The sequence below is a fragment of the Cygnus atratus genome, chromosome 6 (assembly GCF_013377495.2).
Source record: "Cygnus atratus isolate AKBS03 ecotype Queensland, Australia chromosome 6, CAtr_DNAZoo_HiC_assembly, whole genome shotgun sequence".
Taxonomy (NCBI): Eukaryota; Metazoa; Chordata; class Aves; order Anseriformes; family Anatidae; genus Cygnus; species Cygnus atratus.
Window position 1 is genome coordinate 13,728,319 of NC_066367.1, and position 24,596 is coordinate 13,752,914.

At 38.0% G+C, this 24,596-nt stretch overlaps 1 protein-coding gene across 1 annotated transcript in view; it reads right to left on the reverse strand.

Moving 5' to 3' along the window:
• PARD3B (par-3 family cell polarity regulator beta) overlaps window positions 1–24,596 on the reverse strand; it is a 401,848-nt gene that overhangs the window by 139,661 nt on the left and 237,591 nt on the right. The window contains exon 17 of the mRNA XM_035571245.2: window positions 730–936. Within this exon, the coding sequence (XP_035427138.1) occupies window positions 730–936 (207 nt within the window). The remainder of the gene's footprint in view (window positions 1–729; window positions 937–24,596) is intronic.

The following is a 24,596-nucleotide window of genomic DNA, read 5'->3' on the forward strand; positions in this document are numbered from 1 at the left end:
TCACGATAGGAAAATCCTGACATGGTAGAACACTTCTATTTGAAACCTGGCTAGTCCATCAGCTCAAGAAAACTGGCATGCTGGGGTAAAAACATTTCATCATGGGCTCACTTCAACAAATAACCTACGTAAAAAATATGATTTTCATTCACTTTTTGGAATCTTTCCACTGTAATGTCTGAAAAAGAAATACATAAACTGTTCTGCCTGGTTGGAGAAGAGCTGTATTGTTTCTCTTTGAGGGCTCAGGATCCAAGCACAGTTTATGCTTCATGCTAAAGAAGACATTATTTCCAGAGTGGGGTCCATAAGCCCATGGTGACAGAATAAGCAGCAGGGTGCTCTTCCTTGTCTGTATGGGGAAACAATTTCCTAGTTGGAGAAGGGGGAATTGTAGACAGCTCTGTAAAACAGGCAAGATAATTTTTAACGTAATCTGAAGAAGGCAGCTGCTTCTTGATGTTGAAAAACACAATTATTTAAGGATTGAGTTCTAATTCCTCCAACACACCCCTGCCCCAAAGGAGATCAGTGAAGACTTTACACTGAAGCCAGTCAAGGTTGGATGGAGTACTACAAAGACAGCTCCCTTTCAGCGGGACATAAGCAGCATGTTAAATTTAAACAAATTCAATTGGATTAAATTGCTTGCTTAGATGCTTTATTGAGTTAGCCCTCAGTCATGCTAAATGAAGGTGGTTCCCTCAATGACTACCAGTAGCAACATACCCTCTTCTATATCCTCTGGTCCATCATAAGACTTGTCGATGGCGGCTCGGAAACTCTCATTACACCCCCGACCACGGACCACATGAGGCCTGGGTCTGTGAAAAGGGAGTTCATTCTTCCTAACTTCAGCCACAGCAGTCTGAAGACTCTCAAGAGAACTGGACTTCTTCAGTCCCAGAGTAGGGCCAAAATCCTTGCTGGAAGAGTCTGGAAAATAAACAGTTAAATTTTTATACCTAAAACCACACTGTGAAATTAAACTAGTGAGACAGACACATTTAATTGTGTATTTTATTAGTTGGGGCCTTTGAAATAGCGTCCAATCAATGTAATTTGTTCTAAAAATAACATCGAGGTAAGCCTAGTTCTGCAGAGATCCCCGTCCAGACTTGGTGAGAATAGCACATGATTCACAGACCTGACAACAGTGATGGGCAATAGCAGGCTCTCTCTGTGATACTTTCAAGTCTGCACCAATGGTAAGGATGGGGTTATTTCTTAAGACTTTGACAACAGGACACTGCTAATAGACTCACAGACCACATTACCAGTATATCCACAAAAATAAACACCACTGCAAAACAAGCTTTGGCTTTTAGAATGACTCAGATTGTCTGAATGGCTGGTATTTTCAAACATGCTTCTCCTATGAGAAGATATTAAGTTCTCTCATAGCTTCATCCAACCTTTTTCTTCAAGCTGAAACTGGTGCTATGCTATCAATACACACAGCAGGTTTTTCAAGAAGAGAACATTTCCAGAATAGCACAGCTTAACACGAATGATGTTGCTGCCTCTTTCCTTGTTTATAGACATGAGAAAGCACTTCATGCAAAAAAGAACAAGTACCTTCCCAATTTTCCCAAACCTTTCCTCTCTTTGAATGCTTGACTCTCCCACACTAGATTATTTTTTTTTTGTGGCAGCATTACTGTTAATTAGTATTAATACAGTGATAGTAGAACACGCCAAAAAAAAAGTTCACAGAATACTTGCATACCAAGCAGTGGAGAAATTCACAACTAAAGCATAATCTAAAAGCCTTTGTAGCACCTACTTCGTTTTTATATGGCAGAGCAGTAAATGTGACAAACACCTAGGAAGAGACTTTGCCTTGCAAAATGCCTTGTCTTTGAGAGCAAAAAATGCTTTTGTTTTCAACTTTTTAAAGTCATACTAACATAAGCAACAGGACAATGTAAGAGAAGACCTTCACATAGGTGTCCAAATACTGTCACCCCCAAAGAGATTCAAGAATCACAAGACAGACAGATACGTTAATACTATGCTGTGATTTTAGCAATCCTAGAGTGCAGCTATTTCTGAACTAAAACACTGTGATGAGCACATTCTTAAAAGGAAAAAAGCTGAGAACTGGCACCAAATAGAGAATCATCAGTAGTGTCTATGTAAAGCAATTTACACTTCCATTCCCTGCAGACTGATATGTAGCTGAAAAAAAGAAGGGGAAAAAAAAAAGAGAAAATAAGTTTAAGGGAAGCCTGGTTGCTAGGTCACACAGAGCAACCTTCTTCTGTTCACTAATTGCCATTCTGGAGACTACCATTATTGCCAAATTAGTAAGTGCTAAAATGGAGTTAGAGCAATGACTTGCATACAACATACAGACGCTTAGTATCACTAAAAACGCGTGCATCAGCACAGGGCACTGTGGTGCCTAGCCTGAGAACAAGTGAAAACAGACCAGGGAAGCACAATCACTGCAAAAGGTGGCCAACTGAAAGCCACTCTGATTAGCAAAGAAAATGCTTTCTTGTTTTGAGGCAGAAAACAGCTTTGAGGGGTGTTGTGCGCAGCAGACAGGGCAGAGCAGTGAAGCAGGCCGAGCATGGCAGGCTGCAGCGGCCTGGGGAACCTCAGCCAGGTTGGGTCGCAGGCCTAAGCTGAGGCTGGTGCCCAGCGCCTCATCCACAGAGCCTGTGAGGACTGGTATCAACTGGGGCACAGCGACAGGAGACTGCAGCACATGTGAGGAAGTGAGGGGCACAGCCTCACCTCCACAAGCAGACAGTGCTGTCACTGTGACACGCCACTGCTTTGCACAGACACAGACAGCAGGGCTCAGGGATCTGCCAGCACTCGTGGCTCGGGGAGGTTTGGCAGCCAATGCTCACTTCCAGGCTGCTGCAACCATCCAGCTACCTGAAACTGCTTTGTCAAAAGCCAGCACGAAAGTTGTTTATATACATGTCCCAGTATAAGCTGTATACATTAAATTAGGGCCTTACACTGCATTGCTTGGGGGAAAAAAAAAAGAAAAAAGTCTTGGGTTGAATGCTGGTTAGAGCGTGTCTTATATAGAGCCAAGTGCTCAGACTGGAAGACTACTCTTAATGTATGAAAGCCATGCTAAGAAAATTGAAGCCAGCATCCAAGGTGTTGGAGTGACACTCTCACGTGCGACACGTATCAGCACTGAAGCTCTGTTCGGCCTTTGCTGCCTGCACACTGTGATACAGATTTTAGGCACCAGGTCACATACTGCCTAACCCAGCCAGGGTCATGAAGAACAGGTTCTTTGTCAAACACATGCCTTAGACAATTGCATGGGAAACTGACAGTTACTGGCAAAGTATGTTTCTTTCTGTATAAGCAGCCTTTATTTTGCCGTTTTGTCCTAACATGAAAACATCCCCAAGGAATTAATTTCAGCAATAAATAGCAATAACTTCCCATTTTTTGGTAAAGAGAACACTTATGACGACTTTCACGTAGTATTTTCAGTTTGCTATTAAAAAAAGGAAAAAAATTAAATGGAGCACTCTTTAGTTACCAAGTAAGTTCAGAACAACACTGCCTTGGAAAACTGAATTTTCTTCTAACGCCCCCAAAAGAATTGGCTTATGGTCAGTTCACTGACACCGAGACTATCATCAAATATTGAGTTACCTTAAAAGACAGAATAAAACGGCAAAGATTAACAATATTCCTCACTGACAAAGAAAGTGAAATTTCATCTCTGATCTTCCTGTGTTCTACCATTTAAAAGGTGTCCTCATTTATTCAAAACCCTACTGAGATCCTTTAGTAACAAGTTAATATCAGGCATGTAGTTGCCCTTTTCTAAAGCAGTAATCATTTAATCTGAAATTTGTATTGTTGCACATGGCAACACTGGAAGTTTCTCACTTACTGTCAAAATCCACCCATAAAAAAGCATCTGAATCCAGGTGAAAACTGATTACCTTTTTTCTTATTGATGACAGTAGGAACAATGCAGTCTTATTAAGAAGGGAAACATTTAGTCAAGGAGTTTACATCCTTGGACATTTTCACCAAGGTTTTCAGGGGGAACTTTATATTTTTCCAGTTCATCTTTTATTCCCTTTTCCTTTCATCGTAAGGCTGTAGCAGTCACACCTTAGTGTGCAACTAAAGAGACAGGAGCTGAGGAGCTTCCGCAATCAGGCTAACCAGTCAGTCCCCATGCTTTCAGAGGCAGCATCTATTACTGGATGCTGCACAGAGGAATGCCCAAGACTCCATAACAAATAAATACCAAACAGACTCTCAGCTATGGAAATTTCCCTCCCGGTTCCCCCTTGCAGTGACTTTTCCTGCAGACCTTTAGGATAGCTGTAAGTCTGAAAATATGTATTTTACTCATGGGTAAAAATCAAAACAAAAAAAGGACAACAAGAAAAAAAACTCTCTCATCTTTTAGAAGTTACTAACAGGCATTTCTAGGTGGTGCATGCCTGAACGCGTGTGTAAATATCTAGCCCTACTCAGATTTTGAATGCAAAAATATCGTTAGGGAAGGAATATTTTAATTGTTCATTGTGCTTAAAAATGTTTCTTTTTATGGATTTTAAATTTCTTCAGTCCTCATTTTACTTCTTTCTACAGCATCATGATAAAAAGCCTCCACTTTATTTATTTATTTATAAATGGTGCAATATTTTATGCATCTCTTTTGAATTTCAAAAAACAATAGCTGATGTCAGCATCTGCCTGTGACTGGCTGAAAACAAGTTGCTGGTTCCAAGATAATATCCTTAAGCAATTGTCCTTTAACTGAAAGGAAGTATTACATAGACCTCAATTTTCTGTTCAACGTCAACATGGCTACCGAAGATTTTTTTTCTTTATGTAATATGTACTTTACGTTCTGTTCTTTTATTACTGTTATTAGTTTCAGATATTTCCAGACTTCTCTTTTATAGCCCAGCAGAAAGAAACACAGTGAAAGCAAGATGTCAGTCACAAAAATCAAAGGGAAACAAGCTTCCATTGTGGATGCAAGCCACCCCAAAGGCCCATGTAGAGAGGAGAATGGAAGAGGAACCATAACTGTTATCACTCATACGAAAATGCAATTCCAAGACACCCTAAACTTCATACATTGTATACATTTATCATTAATTTCACTTTTTATACAACGATTCTTCTCGAAAATTGAAAATACGGCAATATACCCAAACAATAATATTTAAAGGAACGATTTTATATAAATTATACTTATTTGATATTTATATTTTGTATACAGTGAAGTAAAAACCAGCTGTGAAGAAAAAATGAAGGAAAAATTATGCTGTGACTAAGAAACTAACATAAACACCAAGCTGTAAGAGGTGATAGCCTAGCTCTGTATTTACAGGAGGCCTGAACACATACATTCCTGTTTCCTACTGCGCTGCACAGGATGGAGCTGCATGTGAAACTAAGGAAGAGAAAATGGTTGAGGCTCAGTGAGGTTTCTACCCTCTGGGTACTGGGACACTGAAGATGGCACAGGAGTGCTTTTAGCGGGCAAACCACTGGTTGTTCACAAAACACCAAGGCCGAGTTGCTTTGTGGCACAGCTCGGCACACGATCTGTCTCAGGCAGCAGCTACAGCCTAAGCCCTGTCCTGCTTTGGAGACGCATCCTGGGTAACATTCCCAATACCAAACTTAGCTCTGCCAACCTCAGCCCTGCCCCTAACCTAACTGATCTTGCTTGCCCTTACCATCAGCCCTATGTTTCTCTCTTCTCTAAAGCAACCAGTTCAAGTTTTAAATACTTTGATATACAATATGTTCAAAACATATATGTTCAATACAATATGAATATATTGTAAATATAAACATATATGTTCAATAACAATATGTTCAAAAACGATATGTCACAATATGTTCAAAACAATTTCAGTTCACTGATCATATATGTTTGGTTGGTTTCTTTTAATACAAATTAAAATATTGCTGAACTTAAATCACTCCTGCAGAGCAGGGGCTGGCAAAAAGACAATTCACCCCTAAATAAATTGGTGTAAAAAGTGAAAATCACGACCTTCTCTTTTAATAAACATGAGATATAAAACATTCAACATTATTACTCATCTCTGTACGACAGAGACATCAGAAAACAGGTGGACAGACATGGTTCTTGCCCACAGGGTTGCAACATCATATACCGACTAAAATTAATTCATGTTCACTTTGTGAACCATTTTGTTTAAAGTTGTTTCATTTATTTATGGTAGTATGCACAACTGTAAAGGATTTTTTCCACTCACATTTTTACATTCAGATGCTCCTCAATTATCAATCGATTCAATGCAGAAAATGATATAGGAAGAAGGAATTTGAAAGTCATTACATCATTTAGTTTGTGATTTTCAAATGAAGAGCTTTCAGAGGGTATTTTTGTAGAATAACCTCAGACAATACTGTAGCCTTTTCTTCAACACTACTCTGTACAAGTAGCATAGAAAAGATTATGAAGGGCTTGGTAAAAAGCAAGAGAAAATCACTATCTTGCACTCATATATTAAAGACAACATGTATCATTTTGCTCATTTTATACCTCAAACCAAGCATTTCAAATTAGAAGCAGGAATACTGAACACTGAACAGCCTCACTCCTGGCAGAAATATCTAAGAAAGAGAAATCAAAGCATGGGGGAATTTAACAAGTTCTCTGATTAAAAGAGCAAGCTACAGACTTGAGATTTACAGATATTTCAATCTATTTTACTACATATAATGATTGCAATTTAGCTCGTATTTGCACAAACTTCAATTTCAACTATGAATAATGGCGGTTCGCAATTTGGAGCCCAGAAGGTATGCTAAGCTTTAGCCAGCTGTAAAAGAAATGGTTGGGATAAGGCAGTCATTAGGCAAGAGACAAAAATAAATGCATGACTACTGTCAGCTTAGAAAGGTGTGCTCATGATGCTGTTTTCTACAGTCTTATCACTAACAAACACCGACACTGCTAAAGAACATGTTAATATTTCAAAAAGAATAATATGCACAGCATTAAGCATCTCAAAAATGCAAGTTATACTATGCAACAGTATAACTATAACTATTGCTAACAATTAGAAGCCGAAGAAAGAGGTTTAACCAAATGCAGTCCAAGAAATGGCACGTTTGCTATGTTACTGCAGAACACTGGACAAAATGCAGTAAAGTCTGTCTTTGCAGAAAACAGTGTCTGATGTTATCTATTGAAATAGTTTTCTTTATTTGGTTAGATGAGTTTAACCTCTCTCCCATAACCTTCCACTTCACAGGACAGCTGTACATTTAGAGAAAAGTTTTCCTAGGTTATTTGAATCCCTACTCCTCCAAGGGGCTAGTATTTTCTCTCTAGCTGGTGCAAATTCAAGTACTTGCCATTAGGACAGGTCTGAGTATAAATTAAGCTACCTGACCTTCTACAAAATAGCAGCTTTCTCCTCAAGGATATTTATGTATATCAAATTGATTTTAGATATAGCTGTTATAACCTGCAAGAGGAAAGCAGGTACAGGAAAAGCAATGCAGACAGGAAAAAGTCTAGTTTGTAGTAAATATGATTCCCCTGTGATTTCAGGCACCTTGTAAATTGATCAGTCTGGAATTGAGAAGTAATAAAAATTCCAGTGCCTTGTGATTGCTTTACTCCTATTTCCACACCCACCCTCTGATACGGTCAAAGATTTCAATCCTGCTTTAAACGATTGGGAAATGTGACACTTTCCCAGATTAATTGATATGAATTACACTTCCATAAGCTAAAACAACATTTTTGTTCCCAGGCCAAAGTTTAACATGAAGTGAGAGTCCCTGCACTACCATTCAAACAAAGTCACTTTTAATGGTACAAGGCTAAGATCTAGAATGTTAAATCTGACCTGTGGGACAGAGGAGGAAACTTCATCAGTAGCTGAACAGGAGAAAGGAAGCCAATACTCACGTTAAATTCATGGTTATGTTAAATCAGTTTCAGTAAGCCTGAGGTTTATTTTGAAATAGCCTACTGAATTATTACTTAATCTTCATTATCAAGCCTGAAATTGAATTTTTTTTAAATGACTAATTTAAATCAGCAACAACAAATTATAAGGATGCAAAGAGTTCACCAAACTTTTCTTCACTAATTCAAAGTGCTTTTTTGAGTTATTTATATGTGAATGCAGACAGACAGAAATCCTCTTATATGAACCATTTTATTCAGATTTTCTTTTTAAAATGGTACATCATTTTTTTGCACCATGTTTTTACCTGCACATATTTTTACAAACACACGCATAAGCTGCAGGTTAAAGATTGCTTTCAGCATCATTCAGGGATTAATTCAGGCTACTGCAACAAGTTAGATCATTAATGTAAAAGAAAAGCCAAGGCGAGGCAACACAGAAAAATAAGTTCCGATCGCACCAATTTAACTTGCAATTAGAAAACAAAATTATATAAACAACTTCTTTTGTGTTTGCTTTGCATTGTCAGTGAACATTAAGAGTAGGGATAAAAGGCTAGATTTTAACAAAGTAAGCTGGAAAAAGGACTCCTTTTGCTACTAATAAAGGCATTTCTTTTGTACACCTGCTTAAACACTGATCAGTGAATCCTACATGCTTGAGATATTTATGAGATCTCTTTATTGCCAACCCCACCACCACGAAACTGCCCAACAGCCACTCTCATTTAAGATGCTCTAAATATTGTTGCCATGGGTGACACGTGTACATGGAGTAAGGCAAAGCTCTGCTAATAAAAAGGCTTTCACAGCATTTCAGTCCTTGCTCATAACTAAAGTTAAAATTTATGGCTTTTAAAATACTGGATCTAAGAGGGGTCAGGTTAAATGGCTGCGAGTAATAAAAGGAATCAATATGCCACAGCATCTGAAGCAGCCAGCAAACTAAATAAACACTTCATCCAAATGCACTTGGCCCTGAATTAAAAGAACATAAAATACTGTATTTATTTTGTTTGCACTCCACCAGTCCATGGTTTGCATCGCTACATCCGTTAGAATTCTACACAGAGCAAGCAACAAACGTATGCTGGCCAAGTAGCAATTAAACTGCATGTCAAGGCTAGGAGCAATTAACTGGGCATTAACCTTATCAGGGAACCACTTGTGGATTAGCCAACTACAAACAGGCAAAAATCTCCATCTGGGAAGATTCCGCCACGCATTTACCAAAGCTTCGGAGGACCGAGACTTTCTGTCTCAGGCACACACACGGTAAATGAGCCATTCTCAATGATAACCCTTTATCCATAAATCCTGAACAAAACCAGGATCACCTACTGCAGCAACTAGCATTTCCTAGTAATACAGCAATGTAAAATGGTTTAGTCCTTACTGCACTTCAAAATAAAGCAGATAGAACAAGTAGTGAGCTCGCGTACCTTACTCCTAATCTACATTTGGTTCAATTTATAGACAATTTATAGATCTTCCAAAGGAGTTAGGAAAACCAATTTCTTCTGTTTATTTCAAGAGGTTTAGACAGACCATATTTGGATTAATTTTCACTTTAAGACATTAATGCACATAATCTGCAAGTTGCTTGCAGATTACCTGCACAAAAGGTACAAATACACCCATAATCCACTTATCTATATTGGCGCGCGCAAACACACACAAAGGCCGTATGCATGAAAACATGCATATTGTTGTAAGTCCTTTGGGTTTAGCAATTTTTACCTTGAAACAGTTTTTTAAAAGTCTGCAAAAATCCAGCTCTTAAACAGAATTCTAATTACAAAATTTTGTCAAACTTATTCTGACTACAAGAAATGGTTATCTAGTCCAGGTCTGACTCAAATCTCTGAAATACTGAATTTGAAAGGATTACGCACTTTTTCAGCCACAGCCCTGAACAGAGGTTCCTCTTTTATCTCCCAGTACAACTAAGATCACTTGAATACCTAAAATTTTGATAACAGTATGTAACTACAGCTTTGTAACAGTTAAACCCATAGTTGTAGTGATACTGGGACTTGAATCTAGCTTCACTTTCCATGCTTCAACTTCCCTCCTTTTTAAGCTATTCTCTGTACTAGAACTTCTTTGCTTGGCCTCATTCCAGAGATGGGGATTGCTTTAAGAAGAAAACAAACCCAAAGAATGTGTGGATTCCTGCCATATCTGCAATAACTGAGTGGGAAACGTGCATTTTGCCAGCTGGGTAATACTTTTTTTCCTTATTCACCAATAACTCAAAAAAGGACTGAAAGAAAGCTTTTCCATCTTTGCACACAAGTAGGCCATGAACTAGGTCCTTCACTACAGCTTTTAAGGAAGGAAAGTTTAATTTTCATGTCTAGGTTATTTCCTCTAACATTAGTTGGACCTGGGTAAATTTGGCCATAAACTCGCTCCTAAAGTAGAGGAACAGAAATACATATGCATTCCCATAGGTACGTGAGCATATAATGATATTTCATGTTCACATTTTCAGCAATTACAATGATCCCATCTACCCACACATCAGAAGCTACAAAGGAATAGTCACTCATGCTCCTTAGCCTATGTGTTTAACTAAGATGCATGGTTTAGTAAAAAACTCAAGAAGGTAGGCTATGTGAGCAGAAACAACATCAGTACAATAAAAACTTTAGTATTGAGAACATTCATTTTTTCGGTCTTAAAACATGAAAAGTATTCTCAGTGCTTCCTTCCATGAAAGTGAATCCTTAGAAAAATCATGTCCAATTCATGGAAAAATTGGCAGGAAATTTTCCTTCTAAACAGCTGCAGCCAAGTGTTTTGCTGAGCTGTTCTACAGTGTGCAAAGACAGACGTGTACCAAAGGACATCTGGCAGTCTTCTGGGTTGTAACAGGCACGACTCATGACTGGATTACAATCCCAGCCTTCCTTAAGAATAAAGTCAAAATACCGCTTCAGTTTTAGCAGTTAACTCTGCGGCCTAGTCTATATGATTTACTACTTCACAATTTACATTTGTTTGGGGATATATGGTACTACCCTTCCCTTGGAGGATTGCAGCTCCTTTGTTAGATATGCATGTCATGATGTGTCCTTTTAATAAAGAGGTTATTTAAAACAACTACAAAAGTGGTAAGAACATGAATGAGACATCAAATAAAGTTGTTTCCTCTAATCTGTGTTTGAAAACTAGCCTTAAGTATCCCCCATGGAAAGGGGAACCTCCCCATATCTCTAAGTCTTGTTGCCCCATAAGCAATTTTTAGCACCCTAAAGATGTTACTCTATTGCATTACTGAATTATGTTTAGGATCTTTACAATATGCAGTTTTACATTGCTACAATGTGTTTAAATAGCAAAATTAGAAAAGCAAATAGAACTGCTTCACGGAACAACTTAGAATATGATTTAATTGTAGGGCCAAATGAATACACATACACCTTTCTTGAAATTCTTCTACCAGAACTTATCCATTTTCCTTGCCTGTCTATAAGTCACAGTACCTTCTTCCCTTTCACTTACCCAACAAATGGAGATTGGATACAGCATGTTCCTAAACACAATACAGTATCAGGTTGCAGAAATGTGGGATCTAATGAGATGAAAGAGTCATTCTAATTCTTATCATTGCCATCCCTCAGCAACCAATGGGGATGTTTGTAGAGAAGTTAGCCAAAGCGTTATCCTAAAAAATTCCAAATTTCCCTAGGTCAGACAGGATGGTAAGCAGCAGCTAGGAAATGCCACAGTGAAACTGCAATCAAAATCACTGGATACAGGTTAAGCACAATCAAATGGCATTTTAACGCAGACTAAACCAAGGTGGCTTATCTTGGAAAAATCAAGGTTTCCTTTAAATTGAGCCTCAATATTATTGGAAACATACGATTTTGCTCAGTGATTCAGTACACTCTTGTAGCATGAACCAGAGTCAAGCTCCAAGTGGATCTGGATGTGCTTGGATAATCAGATACCTAATCAACCATGTCAGAAAACTAACACAATACCATGCATCAGCTGCAGACCTCAGCCCCCAATTTGATCTACTTCATCTACTTGGTGGTTGGATCCCTTGATGAAATTTCAAAATCTGCTAATTAGGCAGGCAGCTATTTTACAGGATCGTGCAGCTCTCTCAAGTTATTTCAAATAACAATCCCTTCAAAGCAAAGTGCTACAATGAAATACCCCAAACTAATACTGAACCACAATCTTTGCCTAGAACAGTATCCTAAGCAATTGATAGCAACTGTAACTATTAGGAGCCTTATTCCAGGATCGGAACCTAAGCATGCTCACATTAACAGGGACTACAGAACTAGAACAGGACCAATTTTTAACAAATTGGTCCAAGCCTAGGAGCCAAATACTCTGCTGGAGTAAATCAACACTTTTCTTCTGTTTGCCAGCTTTTAGCAGCTGAGAATCCAGCCTTTGATCATTGCCCTCCTCTGGCACCATATGTTGGCATTACACATACCTGTTCACAGAGTGTCAGACAGTATTCACTCACTTTGCATAAGTTACAGCATAAGTGTCAAGTGTTAATACATTCAGCCTGAGATAGATTCAAAGTAATGATTTATGGGTTAAAAAGAGCTCTATATTATTTTATCAATCTACATAGCCACCTTTGGTTGCCCCCCAGTTCTGCTAAAGGAGTGAGAAGAAAGGAGTGGGTTTGTATGCCGGTCAAATGGACCGTATTTACTCTTCTGAAAGCTCTGTTTTTATTTATTCAAGGAATCAAAGGTCTGGAAAGAAGTAATAGCTTTAAATGTATAAACAGTACAAAGATGCATCATCATAGATTATCAGGAATTTTGACATATTACCTCATGCTTTAAAAACATCATCATGAAATTTCTGAGGCAAGAGCACCTCTACAAACTACAGCTCACAGAAGTAGTTTGTTGCAGCGTTTTCCCCAAGTCTTTCTTTTCTTGCATGTCTGTGGTGAGTGCAGTGCTAGTAAGTGACTTTCAAAATTAATTTATTTTTATCTTACAGTAAGTTTTCACTGTATTTTTTCTAGTTCTACAGCATTTTTTTAAAAAAGGAAAGGATTGAACAAGTATTCAAACGTTTTAAAAGATCATTTGCTAAGTAGTATGTTTTGGTTTATTTCTTTTTCATTTTCTAATTTTAAGTAATGTTTTTCTCCTCAGCTAATGTTTTGCTAGGTCTTCGGACAAGATTGGTAGAATCCATCCAAAACACGTTGGGCGACACTAATTTCTGAAATATTAATCTTCAGATCCTTAATTATAGATTTGATTTTGCTTGAGAATGATAGCTAATTTTAGTAGGGCCTGACCTCTAGCCAAAACACCTTTATGGAGACAAAGTAATTACATTAATGTGCAAGGTAGGAGTTAATGTTCATCATCAGTCAACCAATGAAGAAATCAGTGCATGGCGAAATGTTATCAGATACACAGCACACAAATAAAAGACGAAAATGTATTTTAGTTAACTGTTTTCTGTTATGCTAGTTTGAGAGCTAGCAGGTATAAAGTTTTCAAATTCTAATGCAGTTACGCAGTTGACGTCATTTAAAATCTTGAATTGTTTGCAACAATAAATGTCTTCCTTTCTAGTAATCTCATTTTGAACTTTATATTTGGCATATTTAATAGTGAAAGGATAGTGCATCGATCTCTCCTTGCCTTCAAAATCCAATATTGTCCATAATCACACATCTTTCTTGCACGTGAAGGAAAATATACTTGGCTATAGATATACAAAGCCATACAACACAAAAGTGTAAAACTTCATTCGTTGCAATTATGTCAATTCTCAGCTGCATTATGAGAATACATTTTTAAAAAATGATACTATTACTTGTTTTACTAACCCTTCAGTGGATTCTTAAAACTAAACGATGACAGTATCACTAATATTCTTGAAACCATAAGCTTTTGCTGCACCTACCATAAAAGCCAGTCTCATAACCATTAAGAACAAAGCACATAAACATTAAGAACAATTTCAAAGATATTAAATAGCTTGTCCAGATTTCTCTAGCAATGCCAGAATGTTATTTTGCCTTTTTACACTGGCTAGTGCTGCGGTCTATCTTTTTCAAGTTGACCAAACATAGGAGAAAACAGCTCTCGTGTTTGATGATCACCTTGCTCCAAAAATTTCTAGCATCTATGCGATTGCACTTATTGTTTCTTTTGTATCAAGAGTGAACAGTTGCATTTGTATTCTGCCCTGTATCCTACTTGTTTTTGAAGTATTTTTACCTCCTTTAGTCTTTCTCTCACTGTTGACCAGTATTTCATCTGCATTAAGAGGAAAATTCATTTCATCTGTTAAATGCATGCCATCCTGTTTTCTCAAGACAATAACGCAAAACAACCCATCCTGTGGTTGGGTATAGGCTTACAGCAATCAATTACTTCAATATTTATGTAATTCTCAAAACTTCATGCATATTATCACACGGTTAATCAGAGCTGCTCAGCAGCATCTTCTCTTGACCTTTAATGGGTATGTCAATACTCATACTAGATAGTGAAACATAATAAAGAATTTCCTTTCGACCAGAAAACTGAACTGAGATTTCAAAACATTGAGGCTAGTGTTATTAAAATAAAAAATGCCATGGTTCTTCTAACACATGCCTAATTAGCCCCCCTGCAAAGAAACCGTCCCACAAGAAGGAGCAGCAAGCTACTAGTTGAGCACATATCTCGCTTTAAGACAAAAAGGAAGCAACAAGTAATCAATCATAATTTCTCTTTGTAGCAATATCCTTGATAACAAACATATACGCAGATAATTTTTCATGCTGTGGATGTTAAGAGTTTACATGTGTTCAAGATGAAGCAAGAAACCTCAAGAGAAGTAAAACCCGCTGAAAATTAGCTAATACATGGAAACTATTCTTGCCTCCGGTCTTTAAGTCCCTGAATATTTGAGGAAGGAGAGAGCTCTTAGAGAAATAATGTATAAACATGTCATGTCTTTGTGTTTCTTATTAGGCACTAGCATTTAGCGTTATCACACAAAGGACACAGGCTTTTTATAGGCTTTTTGTCTGATGTAGCATGACCACTGTTATCTTCTTGAAATGTGTTACACAGCAAAGGCTTTCAGAGTTATAATAGTATATATAAAAAAAAAATACAGCATATGCATGCCAATATATGAAAATCTATGTTTTGGCTAGAAGACACTGCTTCCTTTTCCTATCAGTTCTTCAGTTCCTGCCCTACGAAAGCACACAGAATTGATAATCATGAGCCAACACCTCACTGTGCTGTTACACCAACTCAAAACAGAGTTTTGATCAGTACCTCTAATAATTTTTGAACAAGTCTAGCTGTATTTCTGCAATATTGGCTCTCTTAAGTGGAGAGACTATAGATCTCTTTGTTTCTGCAGTGATTTATTGATGATTTATCAACACTTTGTAAAGTATAGCTCATCTCCTGCTTCATTCCCTTTATGCTTCTATGCCTCAGATGTTTTCTATTTTAAACAGGAAAAAAAAAACAGATGTTTTGACATAGTATTAATTTACTCAAATTTCACCTTAACAATTCAGGTTCAATGAGAGCATAAGTACTGTATTTCAAATGAGTGTTGTAAGCATCAGCCCATAGAGCTGATGTCAAGTTCCTTCCTCATCTTTAGCGGTTCACCTTTTCTGACCAGCAGCACAGAAGAGCTGAGCACAGAATTCCATGATGTTCTTTTAAATGTTTTTTTGCAATTTGTTTACTTCAAGTCAGTTCTGACAGAATAGTCCTTTCTTGTTTACTTGCTGTTCACAGAATGAGTTAATTTTTATCAAAACAGATTATTGAAAAAACAACCCTTACATCTGTTTAGCACAGAAGCCTTCTGGATTTGGAACTGGTATTTTGTCAATTTTTAATACATTCTTATTGCTGACTATGTAACTCTTCAGTATCTGTGCTCGTATCTCTTAGAGAAGAAAATGATATTCCTGTATGGTAAAGCACACTACAAACGTACTTTCCTTTTAGTTCATTCAGTTTGATCTAAAACAGCTACCTTGAGTAATAACTAATATCGATATTGCCTTACAGCATATGACTGTTAGATTTTAATCACTAGGTTTTGTCAGTCTGATTAAGCAATTAAACTGCTTAACTGAAAACCAAAGATAATTGATTTATATGAAGGTACTAAGAAATTCTATTTGAAACTTAAGAATAATTCCCTACCAAAGATAACAAAAGCACATTTACAAAAGCACATTTCAGTATTAGTGGTTGTAGTATTGTTGGCCATTTCGTTTTTTATTGATTCCATTTACTTGAGCGCTCATTCCTGGTTTCCATTTTCTAAAAATCACTAACAAAATGGGCACTCTCTCCTGCTAATGCAGATTACACTGCAAGTGAAGACTTCATCTACTGTAAGCGTAACTCACCATTAAACAAGGGAAAGAATTGCTGCTTCTGCATCTTTAGCTATAAAAACTTTCTTAACAATGTGTAAATTCCCTTCTTTCACTTTGGATCATAAGGAAATTGCTCTAAAAAAAGAGGAAAGACAGAAGGAAGGAGGTAAAGTTGTAATGCCAAGTCATGTAGATCTGAAAGGAGTTAATTTTGCAGAAACATTTATTGTCTCTGAGGTCTGAGGAAGACTGAAATGCGTGGAACTACCTGCAAGGTAAGTAACCACTCCAAACAAAAAACAAGGGCAGAGTTAGCTCCGCAATTGGTAATTTTTATGCTTCTCTTTCTCTAGGTAAGCGATTCCTGCATCCTCAGTTGAAATGAATAAGTAAACATAATAATAGGTGTCAGAACCATGCCAGGACTCCACTAAAGAAAAACAAAAAACGGAAAGAGGGTTATGTTGATCTGCTTAGGCAGTGCTAGGAAGCTGTGGTGTTTCTCATCAAACAGAAGTTGGGTGAATATGTTATTCTGGCTTGAAGCAAATCAAGTACACATCTGCATCTCTTATCACTAATAACATTCACTACCTACATGTAATTCCTCTGTTGCTCAGGTGTCTTGCAGGGCCAGGGAGCGGTATGAAAGACAGTTAAACTAATCACAGACACATACCACTGTGCTGACTGCTGAGTGCTCAGGTCAGAATTTTAAAAGATGACTTATGGGCTCTTCCATGAGGGGAAGAAGGGTAGAAAAAGAAAAAGCAAACCAGGCAAGCAGGTAATTTAGGTAGGGATCAGATTTTATAAGATATGAAGTACTTGTCCTCTGAAAGTGACATGCTTTAGGGTTTCATCTTCAATCTTTTGCCTTATATTACGTGACCTCCAATTTATTTACATTAGCTAAGATTCTTAATCTTTTTATACTACCACTCCATATTGTTGCAAATCCAGAGGTTTAGACCCAGCATTAGCTACTTAACGTCAAAATGATTCTTTAAACCATATGTGGTTTACAGAGTGCAGCAGGATCTTTCTGCATAGAGTGTGCCATATTAATAAAGACACATTTTTATTTGTTTACTCATACAGTAATACTGTATCTACTACATACTAAATAAAATGCATAATTTATTTGTTTCCATGTCTGATTTTCTGAAAAGGCTCATGAAATTTTAATTCAAGTGGTTACAGCAACAGACTATGTATTAAAATTACATACAAAGAAAAAAGACCTTAAAAGAATACTATTAACGTTGCAAAGTAACGCTTGGGCTTGCAGAATACCACAGCAGAGGTGTCCATTGTTAACTTCTTTCTCTATGCATGCAGTGTAATAGACTTTCCTTTTATGACCCAAATACATGATGACAATTTTATTTACAGAACTCCAGCTTCCTTCTTTCAGGAAAGATCGACTAACATTTTCTTCCACATGTACAACAATTTCCCCCCTTTCTTATTCGACTCGCTTTAATATCTGCTCTGACAACAGTGTCTAACAGTTCTTCATGTATCTTTCCCTGTAGGGTGCTTTGCTTTGGTGCCTTTTTTTTTTTTTTTTTTTTTTTTGAGACGAAACACTAATGAATTCATTTCTATAATGTTATTTTATGACATATGAGTACTGTCTGTCTTGGGGACAATGAACTGAAACAAAGGGATGAAGATCAATTCAGGTTCACATTTTAAGATTCTTGAGACCTGGTTCTCCTTGCTCTCCACGCACTCTTCTGATGCTTAGCACATAGTATGTCGTGGGCTCAGAGCACTATTACCACTGACTTTGGCTGCAGCCTGAAAATGATGTGGCCTTTCTGCAAATCAGCACACAGGCAGGTCAGGCACCAACGAAGTGAAGAGCATGCCATATCCCGGAATTCAGTTTAAGGAACTTCTCCCCACAGCAATTCCGAGATATGGGTATGGCCAGAAAATATTTCAAGTTGTACTTAATGAATAGAAAACAGAAACTCCCCCCCCCCCGAATCCTGTACATTATTATCATCGTATACTGCAACCATGATATACCAACCAGCCATACACTTAGCTTCAATAGTACATGAGGTGAGGGTTGAGCCTTACACAAAACAGCCTTCTTTACACTTAAGCAGATCCACCTTGTGCTCTGGAAGTAAAAGTTTTTGTGGACAAATAAGGTTTTGATTATACAGTCTCACAGCATCAGCATAGACTAAAAGGGGCCAGACAGTCCTTGCTAACATATCCTGACAGCTAGCATTTCCTACTTCAGACACCCTTCACTTTCAAACTCATATGTTATTTTAACATAGTTGGTGAATTTTTAAATATATATATATTACGGTGAGGGTGACAGAACACTGGAACAGGCTGCCCAGGAGGGTTGTGGAGTCTCCTTCTGCAGAGACTTTCAAAACCTGCCTGGACTCGTTCCTGTGTGACATGATTTAGGTGTTCCTGCTCCGGCAGGGGGGATTGGACTCGATGATCTTCCAAGGTCCCTTCCACTCCCTAATATTCTGTGGCTCTGTGATATATACATATATATATATATATATATATATATATATATATAAAATAATACATATTATTATATAATATATATATATATATAAGAAAAGCAGAAATTTCTTTAGTGCAATGCTGGCTGCCACTCTATTCTCTCCCACCCATTTGGTTTCTGGATGCAGTGTCATCCAGGATCAGCACAACCTTAGTCTCCTCCTCCCTTGCTTATGCCACCCTTTCCCACACTGCACCTTCTCACCTGCCACGTGCCCAACCTCCCTGTGTTCCCACCCTCAGCATCCTCTTCTAGCCCCTGGCACCCCTCTAGCTTGCTTTCTTCCCAGCCCTTGCCATTTGTTCTTACTTTTTCCTCTCATAAACAAAAACAAATATCAAAGTTATTTTAGGGAGGGGGGGAAAAGGCAGACACTCCCCACCTCAAATGACACTTGAATGGAAATGGCTCACATATTGCAGAATCTGTGATAGGATGTGTCATGCATGACAGCTAACAGGTGATAACACAGTGACAGCTGCACACTGCACCAATACTTTATATATGAGAAAAGAAAAAGCAAGCCATGAGTAGTAGGAGAACAAAATGATTTTTTCCTTATCATTTACCTACATTTCCCACGGGGCAGCAGAAAAAAAGTAACTAAAAGAAATAATTATTTCTCAGATTTTTTGTGTCTATATTCGGTCTCTTATTATGAACTTAGATTGTGAACTATCATTTGTAGCTGTTTTGTGATGTACATTTCAGTAATAAGTACTGAGCTATTTAAGCTGACAGTCTAGTCCTGAAGGTAATGCTCATTCTTTTTTGTACTTATAAAATTAAAACTGATGGGTATGTTTGTTAAACTCTAGAAACTTCGATCAAACCATTTTGTCTTCCACCTCCCCCAGAAGTAAGCATCTGGGCAGATTATGAAACAATAAAAACAGAGGCATCTGAATAACTGCACTATATTGGATTTCTCTTTTATAATGTTTCTGTTTGTCAACAGCAGTATTTCAACTGGCAACCAAAAGAAACCCCAGCCCTTTTCTGAATACAGGAATTTATGCCAACTGCAGATAGGAGGAAAAATTGTAATTACACCAAAAAAAACAAACAAATCAATGATAGAGCCTCTGTTCTGGTCCCACTGCACCACTCCCACAGCACAGAGAGGCTTGAAAACTGTCTCAGTTTTAACAACTTGACAGCAAGTTAACTGAGGCTTTTGTTTGCAGTCTTTGCAAATACAATCAGCCTTCAATGATGGATGCAAGCTTCTAACACCAAGTTCTAGCTGTCAGTTCCCCCCATTTGCCAGGTCCAGACTACAGCACTGGAAAGGAACCAAACCCGGTGTACACTCTCAGTGGTGAAGAGTCAGGGTCTTGATGCTGGAAATTATTATTCTGAACTACTATTCTGAACTTGGGCAACTAGCATCTGCTTCTCTCCCGTGAATTCTTTGCTTTGCTCCAAGCCCACTATTCACACTTAAACAGAATGTTTCCGTCCTACTCCTTTCAGTCTGTCAACTTACCAAGTGAGCAACAAGACAACAGGAGAGAGAGAGATGGTCTCCCAAACAAACAACTAATACTTAAACACACTGTGCAAGCAGCTGTCCTCAGGACCTGACTATGACCGGCCTGCTCTCTTGGCCATGGAGGGATAAGGGGAACCACAAGCAGAACAGTAAGCAGAAGGCTCTAGGCAGATGACCAGCATAGCCAGGAGAACTCAAAGAAATAAAGATGATGTAAATATAACTGTGCTAAGTCTGCTGGTGTCCTTGGATAGCTGGAGGTGAAGCTTTCAGGTCACAGATTTGCTCACAGACAGATACCCAATCTACAAAGGTTTCTCTAGACGTAAGAACAAGCTTGAAGAGGAAGGAAAAACTAGACAGGTGAAAACTAACACAAGGTGAAAACTGAAAGGGTGGGAATCAGATGTAGAATAACCTCGGTATAGGTGTCAACCTATGGGGAAAGAAATCAGCTTTTAAGTTTCCTAAAAAGAACATCAAAAAAACATAAATAAGTTTGGACTTTTATCAATAGGGACCTTCTATGCACTCATAGGGTTGAGATACCAATCACTATACTTATTATCTGTACATAAAAATGATTGGAAATTACATTACCTCAAGTAATAATAAATGCCAAGAACCAGGTAAGAAAAAACAGCCCTCATAGAACTGCAAGCACAAGTTAGTGATTCCTTCACCAAATAACAACTAGACCAACAATGAGCTGATGATGTATTAATTGCTTGTTCTGGAGAAAGCCCAGAATACCCTGGGTCATAGCTAACCCTGTTTTGAGTAGGACACTGGACTAGATACCTCCTGAATCTTCAGTCCCAATTTGAATTCTACAATTTTTGCTGATGACACTAAACAGGGAGTCAGTGGCAATACGGAAAAGGATGATCACATAAATTGATAAAATAAATAACTGATGATGAGCGAAGTGAAATAAGAACAGTTTAAAAACAAGGTCACTTACTTTGGCACAACAAAATAAATTTCTGAGCTAGCTGAGCTCCTCAGTAAGATGTATGAAACGACACTAAGCTGTGACAACTAAAGTAATTCCACTAGAAAGAAAGAAAACCTACTGCATGAAGCTGTGATCATCTTTGTTCAAGGAAGATTTAAATGTGAAACACATATAAGGATGAGTTACCATACCAAGTGATATATTTAACAGGCAAAATTAAGGCTGATGAGAAATTTAATCTATTGAGACATTAGGTGAAAAGGGAATGGGGGTAAACAGTGGTATATTTCCAAAGGTCAGCATGGTGCCATTGCCTGAGGTAGGAGGAAAGTACCTGCTGGTAGTTGATGATAACTCAAGGAAGTGCTTTCTACTCTTCTGTGAAATGCTTCCCATTTGGGCTGCCACTGTATATACAGCAAAAACTCTCCCACTCTTCTATTATATGAGAAAAAAGAATTCCAGTAGGGCACTTAATCAGAAATGATATTCTGGGTACTTTTGGAGTGCTGTGCAGATAAGTGCTAAGTAGCGTTGCTGTACTGAAAGACCCACTAAAAATAATACTATTTCATGAGACATACAAACAATGTAATTCTTTTCTTCAAAGTTAATTTCCGAACCATATTGCTGTGCACAGCTTTTATTACATGAAGATGCACATTAATAAATAGCATCAACAATTCATTTTATACAATACAACCTAATTTCAAATGTTATGGAAGGTAAACACTATACTAGATATTATTCCAGAAGCGAGCTGGACTAGAAATATCAATTACTGGTAGCTACTTTCAAAATCCTTCTTATTGATATGGCAACATGACAGAAGTTTGAAATTAAAAAAAAAAAAAAAATTAAAAAAATCATTAAAAGGGGAAAATTATAAACGTTTCCCTGTCTATAGTCGAGCCTCAAAAGGTAAGGTAACTGGTAAATACATGGTATTATGAAATAAAAACAAACACCACAACCCCCAACAAACACAACAGTTCAATCTTTTGTGGGTGTATGTCATTTTCAACTTTTCGTCGGCCAGTTTAACCATACAAGAAAGTGTCCCCTACCCCACTTCAGCCAACAGCTCATTTAATTCAGAGCTCTTCTTGCTACATCTCATACTCCAAAATGCAAGTTAGAGGGCCAGATGTATTATCTGGGAAGTTTTCCAAATTCATTAACTCCTTGGCACCAATGACTTCAGGATACTCTCTGCCAGCACTGAATATTATGCCCTGCAAAAGCCCAGCTCCTGGAGGGAAAGGATTAATAAAATGAGGGATTCGTCAGTGTCTGTTGGTCTTTTTGGTCACAACAAGCCACTAAAAGAACCACAGTAGCTGCCAACACTGATCACAGCCAATTTCGCAGTACCTAGTACTCTGAAGGTCTTTCCTAAACATCTGCAGATCATTCACCACAAAGCTTGAAAAAAGTGCAGAGAGTGTTTGAAGGAACACAAAACCAGAGAAAGGCCTGGCAGGAAGTTATAACTGCAGAGAGTGGTAAACATGATGCAGGCGCATTAGGATCTCCTCTGTACTTTCTCCTCAGTTACAGAAGATGTAATCTAAAGCAACTCATTCTGCCTTCTGAAATGGATGCAGTCTTGCTGCCAGCTGCTAAAGGGCTGACGACTGAAGAGCCTTACAAGGTCCCAGCAATGGAGGAGACCTGATGGATCCACTTGCTGGTTTCAGCTTTCTTCTAAGGGCTAAGGAGGGAGTTACACGAAGGAAACCAGCCAAGTGTCAGTCACATAGGCACTTTCATGGGCCATCTCTTCAGGTGCCGTCACCAAAAAGGTTGTCTGATTTAAACATCAATGTACAAGAGGTCCCCACAATTTTAAATACTGAAGTTTTGCTGGCTGCTGTGCTTTACTTTAAATCTCCACTGTTTGAATAGAAAGCACACCAAATTCACTTATGCTTTACATTTCCTCAAACTTATAATTTCTTACTCTTTGATTAGGATTAACGCCAGCTTTCGTGTTTTACATTCTGCCATCTGCAATCACTTCAAATTTAGTAACAATCCTTATCATCGCCCTGAGTATATTCCAGGATCCAGAGACTCCAATACCTCCAGTTCTAATAACCGCTTCTACAGAATAGCAATACTGTGAGACTGTCCTAACACAGTTATACTACCTCAGCTTTCAGAGGCTTTATTTCTGCCTGATATAGCACTGCTCATATAGACACATCCACTGTATTTACAAGTTCTCCCACCCTCACATCAGAAACAACCTGAAATATGACAGTTGAAAGCAACAACTTAAAGCAGAAACTTTCAGCTAATACACAAAATGTGGCAGGTTCAGCACCGATAGTCATAGGGAAAAGTATCACCAGATTTCAGGAACAGAATGAATGTCCCAAACAGCCTACATCTGATATATTATACCAGCACCACACGATTTGCCAGCGTATTTCAGCTTGCAACAAATACAGACTTCTGCAGGAATACCTTCAGTTCACTGCAAGCTGACGCAGACCACAGGAAGATGATACTATCAGGCCTTACAGTAAACAGACACATTCCTTACAGTTATTAAAAGTCTGCACTTTTATTTAATTTTATGCTACTACAGCATTGTTTGTTTGCTTGTGTATTTTTTTGTTGCTGTTGTTATTGGTTTTCTTTAATTGTCTCTTGACCTGCTTCACTGAATTCTGCACAGAACAACGCTCAGAAATATGGACTAGCAGGAGAAATAGCAACTGTAAAGTGTAAACATTAAAATACACCCACGGTTAATAAAGCAATATGTCCAGAATCACTTCAGAAAGAGGAGAAAAAAAAAAGGAGGTAGAACAAGTGCAAATGCACAAGCACTTTGGCTGGAAAAATTTTTGTGTGTTGGAATCATACAGCAACTATAATGCTGGAGCATTAAATTTCCCAGCGCATTATACAAAGTTCCTGTCCCTTTCTCTGCTCCTGGGGTGAGGAATACTCCCCAGGGAAAAAAGGCTATTTACTTTGCAACCCCTAGATGTCAACAATTCACACTGGCTAATTCATAGTTCCCATACCGCTACGATGTGATGGAAATAAATTAAATCTTTCACCTCCTTATTTTTAAAGACTGCAGTTTGGGTATCTGCCAGACCAGGCATTTTCCTCTGAGAAAAGACCATCATTACTGCCATGCAGATTTTCCACTCTAAGTTTATCCATGTGGAAGAAAGATGCATTCCTGACACCCAAAATTGCTCTCCAATATCTTGGTTTAATACTTTCTGTTGCAGCTCTAGCTGGCATTTCCCTAGCTATGCATTCGCTGGA